We start from the raw sequence: 5,439 nt of genomic DNA on the forward strand, positions 1-5,439 counted from the left end.
TGGTGATGTAGCTTCCTGTCTCAATCAAATCGGAATATGTTTGGATAACGACGAAGAACATGAGAAAGCTTTGGAGAAACTTCAACAAGCATTGGATATAAGAAAGCGAATATCACCAGATGTAAACATCGATACTGATATTGCTGCTTATTTGCTTAATGCTGGTATTTGCTTAAGACATATGAAAAAATACAAAGAAGCTCTGGAAATGTTTGAAAACTCACTCGAAATACGAAAACGAATTTCAACAGATGAAAGCACTGATGATGATGTAGCTTCCTGTCTCAATCAAATCGGAATGTGTTTGAATAACGACAAAGAACATGAGAAAGCTTTGGAGAAACTTCAACAAGCATTGGATATAAGAAAGCGGATATCACCAGATGTAAACATCGATACTGATATTGCTGCTTATTTGCGTAACGCTGGTGATTGCTTAAGAAAGATGAAAAAGTACAAAGAAGCTCTGGAAATGTTTGAAAACTCACTCCATACACGAAAACGAATTTCAACAGATGAAAACACTGATGATGACGTAGCTTCCTGTCTCAATCAAATCGGAATGTGTTTGCATGACGACAAGAAACATGAAAAAGCTTTGGAGAAATATCAACAAGCATTGGATATAAGAAAGCGAATATCACCAGATATAAACATCGATACTGATATTGCTGCTTATTTGCGTAATGCTGGTATTTGCTTAAGAAACATGAAAAAGTACAAAGAAGCTCTCGAAATGTTTGAAAACTCACTCGAAATACAAAAACGAATTTTAACAGATGAAAGCACTGATGACGATGTAGCTTCCTGTCTCAATCAAATTGGAATTTGTTTGGATAACGCCAAAGATCACGAGAAAGCTTTGGAGAAATATCAACAAGCATTGGATATAAAAAAGCGAATATCACCAGATGTACACATCGATACTGTTATTGCTGATTATTTGTATAACGCTGGTGATTGCTTAAGAAACATAAAAAAGTTCAAAGAGGCTTTGGAAATGTTTGAAAAGGAACTCGAAATACGAAAACGAACTTCAACATATGAAAGCACTGATGACGACGTAGCTTCCTGTCTTAATCAAATCGGAATGTGTTTGGATAACGACAAAGAACATGAAAAAGCTTTGGAGAAATATCAACAAGCATTGGATATAAGAAAACGAATATCACCAGATATAAACATCGATACTGATATTGCTGCTTATTCGCGTAATGCTGGTATTTGCTTAAGAAACATGAAAAAGTACAAAGAAGCTCTGGAAATGTTTGAAAACTCACTCGAAATACGAAAACGAATTTCAACAGATGAAAGCACTGATGATGATGTAGCTTCCTGTCTCAATCAAATCGGAATATGTTTGGATAACGACGAAGAACATGAGAAAGCTTTGGAGAAACTTCAACAAGCATTGGATATAAGAAAGCGGATATCACCAGATGTAAACATCGATACTGATATTGCTGCTTATTTGCGTAATGCTGGTATTTGCTTAAGAAATATGAAAAAGTACAAAGAAGCTCTGGAAATGTTTGAAAACTCACTCGAAATACGAAAACGAATTTCAACAGATGAAAGCACTGATGACGATGTAGCTTCCTGTCTCAATCAAATCGGAATATGTTTGGATAACGACGAAGAACATGAGAAAGCTTTGGAGAAACTTCAACAAGCATTGGATATAAGAAAGCGGATATCACCAGATGTAAACATCGATACTGATATTGCTGCTTATTTGCGTAATGCTGGTTATTCCTTAAGAAACATGAAAAAGTACAAAGAAGCTCTGGAAATGTTTGAAAACTCACTCGAAATACGAAAACGAATTTCAACAGATGAAAGCACTGATGATGATGTAGCTTCCTGTCTCAATCAAATCAGTGTCTGTTTGTTTAATCTCAACGAATATAAAAAAGCATTGAAGACATATCAACAAGCCTCGGAAATAATATTGCAAATGCAACCAACAGTTTCAAACAAATTTTTTAATTTCTGCCTAAATGTTTTTTGTTGGGTTTTGTTTTAGGTACTTTGCTAAATAAATATTTTATCTGAAATTTTTGAAAATGTACTTGTATCACGTGCAAATTTAAAAAACCTTTTTTACAAAATAGAATTTTAATTGTATATGTACCTTTCTTAATATCTGCTTACGTTTAACTTAGACCAGCTTAATGTACACTAAACCTAATACTTTTTTTCGTAGTAACCTTTTTTACATTTTAGATAAGAATGCTTTATTGTACCAAAATTATTCTACGCATATGGCTAACCTGTTGTTGTTAGATAGATAAATTTGAATTTTTTACAAAACTTTTGTGCTTTTTCATGTAACTTTCGTCTCGAAAGCCACAACAAAAATTTTTGTATTGTTTAGCATTCTAAGCTAATTCACATTCGAAATTTTTGCTATGAAATTCAGCATTAATTTTAGAGCATTAAAACAGAAAGAAGCTCTTATGATATTATAGGTTTATTTAAGCTTAGAAAATTAAGACTTAGGTGCTACTCATTGAGACATTGCCATATCTATCTCGTGCATGCATGCATAAGTATTTATGTTTACCAAATATTTCCTTATTTTCTACAACGTTCTATTCTGAATGTTGCTTTTCAAAGCATTTCAAGCGCTGGCACTTGCAGCTCTTTATTCCCCATATTGCTACTGCCATACGTCCTGACTTGACTATAGCTAAAGCGTTGAAGATATTTCTTACTCTTCATTCATCATTTACAAAAAATGTTTTCATGATACTCCGAAGCTCAACAGTTCGAATTTTGGTACTTCTGCTGATTGCTGATTGTTCTATTCAAGATGCCACAGCAGGTCGCTCGTTTTCATATGAAAGCATGTTTTCATTACAAGTTTGAAGAGCTCTATATTGTTCCCTAGCTTGCTTCAAACACATCTTTACTGTAAAGTTGACTCTTGTGATTTTTTGTTTGTTGCTATGCAGCTTTATTGTCCAGTGATTGTTTTCACACATAAAGTCTAAGATGCATTTTGAAGTTATCATCTAGGGTAATTCAAATGTTAATTTGGCTCAATGTTAATTTGGACTTGAGAATCCATTTTCCAGTCCTTCACGTCGTATAAGTTGATGTTCTTCGGTCTCTGGGACTTGAAGTTGTAGAGGTTGGAGTCGGGCAACAACTTGATTATGCTGTCATCTCAAACTTGCAAACCATGTTAAGGAAAAAAGAAACAAACGGTTGCTGGAGCCTTGGTTTTATGGTATGTTCCTAATAACTTTACAATTTCCATATGTAAGAAATTTTTGAAATAAACAAATTACACACTGCGTTGATTTAGATTTTTTGCCGGTTGTTGGGTCGTTATTTTGTCGAGAACTTTGCAGTTAAGGAGCAATTTTATTTAAGTGCTGCTGTATTGTAATTAGTAACAGAGCAGTTTGTGAACGATTTGATTAACCTGTTTCGTTTTAAACCATCTTTACTAATTTATGCCATTTTACTTATAGTAAATTATAGATTTAAAAAAACTTTTGTCTTTAGATTTAAACCTGCGCCACCAACCGTAACAGCCTGACCAAGACAGGAATTTATTATTGACTGGGAAAATGCTGAGTGTGACATGGCCTACACGAAATAAGCGTAAGCCAGATGAAATAGAAGTCTCAAATGCTTAAAGTGCGTACGTGTAATTGACTTTATCAACTGTTATTGATTTTCGATTTCACAGAACTTGTTTTGGATTCTTAAAGTTCCTTTCCTCGCTATTTGAAAAAGAAGCGGAAAATACTCTGGAAGTACAAGTAATAACAGACTGTTCACCCCAATACAAAGGTCTTATAGTTTTAAATGACTTCATTGCTTCACAGACGGCCGAAAATTCAGCGCAAGCAATGAAGACTATGACCTGAGGTTGGTAGGCTATATCATGTAATGAAGTTCGTAATGAAGAAGCTTGGTAAAAATAAGATTGTTTGCATTCTCAACTGGCTGTACCTCACAACTGGAAAAGAATCTTTCGCAGGGATATTTTATGAGATTTTTAGTCGCGGATCCTACGAAAACACCGGAATGAAGATTTGACGAGTTTACATTTTTCGGGCGTTAACTGTTTCTGATCTTTTCGTTGCATAAATATCATGGCTTGAATATTTTTAATGTGTTCTTGAAAATTTTAAAAACATTGAAATATTCGGTTTTTGTAATTTATAATTTACCTAAAATTTTTGTGTGTGTGTTTGCAGAAATGAATAAAACTGCAACTGAGTGATTGAAACGTGAGTAACAATTTTTGCATGTCCCGTTACAGAAGCTTTAACGTCAACAGATTCCGACGTATTTTTGTAAAGATGCCGATAAAAGCTCTTATTGAAACCAGAATGAGAACTGATCAGCGTTTGCTCAATTTAGATAACTTTGTTGACTGTTTATCTGCAGTAAAATGTCATTCCTTTGGCCATGTTCTGGGGCGTGCTTAAGGAAAGATTTTTCATGATAATTTGAAAAAATTCTGAAAATTTGGTTTTAGGCAATCGTAAAAAATGGGTTTGCTGTTGCGAGCGCTGATTCACTAAGCGTCATATGTTGACAAAATTGCGCTCTGGCAACATCAAGTGGCCAACAGTGTACAGCGCAATGAACTGTGTCACTATAGCTTGGTTATTAGCCAATCATGACAACGGAAGGAATTTAGAGAAAAAAAATAGTAAAATTACGTAATAACTCATTGAGTATAAACAAGCAAGTTTGGAATTTTTCGCTCTCTTGGCTCACTCTTCGGGCCGTGTTCAATCTCTGTTTTGATGCACTGATTCAATCTTCATTCATTTGAGTTCAAGTCAAGTCGAGTGTGTGTTAATATAAGATATATTATGTTGATTATATTTTGTTACTGAGGGGTTATTGTTGTGATATATGATTTGCTGATAACTACGAAAGCAATTTTCAAACGCAGAAGTTTGTACAGCAATCAATGTTTGAGTCTAATACTAGTATATACCGTTTGCTTCTTGATACGATTTGTGTTGTATAACAGTAATGTGTTTTTCGTAAATTGTGTTGCTTCCTCGGGCACTTGTGTTCTCTAATAACGTGTACACGCCTCTCTGGTAGAATTTAGCGTCTTTTTCAGTTTGGCATTTTTCCATTGCGCAAGCAAGTAGTCAACGTGTCTGAGTTTGAGTGAAATCGTGATTCATTCAAGTTTTATATTGGTGATCATCAAGTTGTGTAGTTTTTGTACCACTGAAAATACAACAGTTTTGATAAAGTATTTATAACGGTCAGCTAGTACGGTCTCTTTGCCTAATTACTGAGCAATGAGTCGCAGATACCATTTCTTGGAGCTTTGCAGTTTGCAGATATCAGCCACAACTTTGGTCGGATATCGCCCCCATGCCATTATACAATGTTTTTTCATTTAAGGTGAAGGTAGTGTTGCGGTTGATTTGGAATGTTTAAGTTGAC

General features: G+C 34.6%; 1 protein-coding gene across 1 annotated transcript; it reads left to right on the forward strand.

Moving 5' to 3' along the window:
- Window positions 1-483: 483 nt before the first annotated feature.
- LOC143470922 (uncharacterized) lies at window positions 484-3,547 on the forward strand. The gene is made up of 2 exons (XM_076969214.1): window positions 484-3,235; window positions 3,517-3,547. The coding sequence occupies exon 1, from the start codon at window positions 563-565 to the stop codon at window positions 2,024-2,026; it is 1,464 nt and encodes a 487-aa protein (XP_076825329.1). The 5' UTR covers window positions 484-562; the 3' UTR covers window positions 2,027-3,235; window positions 3,517-3,547.
- Window positions 3,548-5,439: the final 1,892 nt, after the last annotated feature.

This window comes from Clavelina lepadiformis, chromosome 9 (genome assembly GCF_947623445.1).
Source record: "Clavelina lepadiformis chromosome 9, kaClaLepa1.1, whole genome shotgun sequence".
Classification (NCBI taxonomy): Eukaryota; Metazoa; Chordata; class Ascidiacea; order Aplousobranchia; family Clavelinidae; genus Clavelina; species Clavelina lepadiformis.

Bases quoted from the DNA above. Each gene is read 5' to 3' on its own strand.
- LOC143470922 (XM_076969214.1), top strand. From the start codon at position 563: ATGTGTTTGCATGACGACAAGAAACATGAAAAAGCTTTGGAGAAATAT.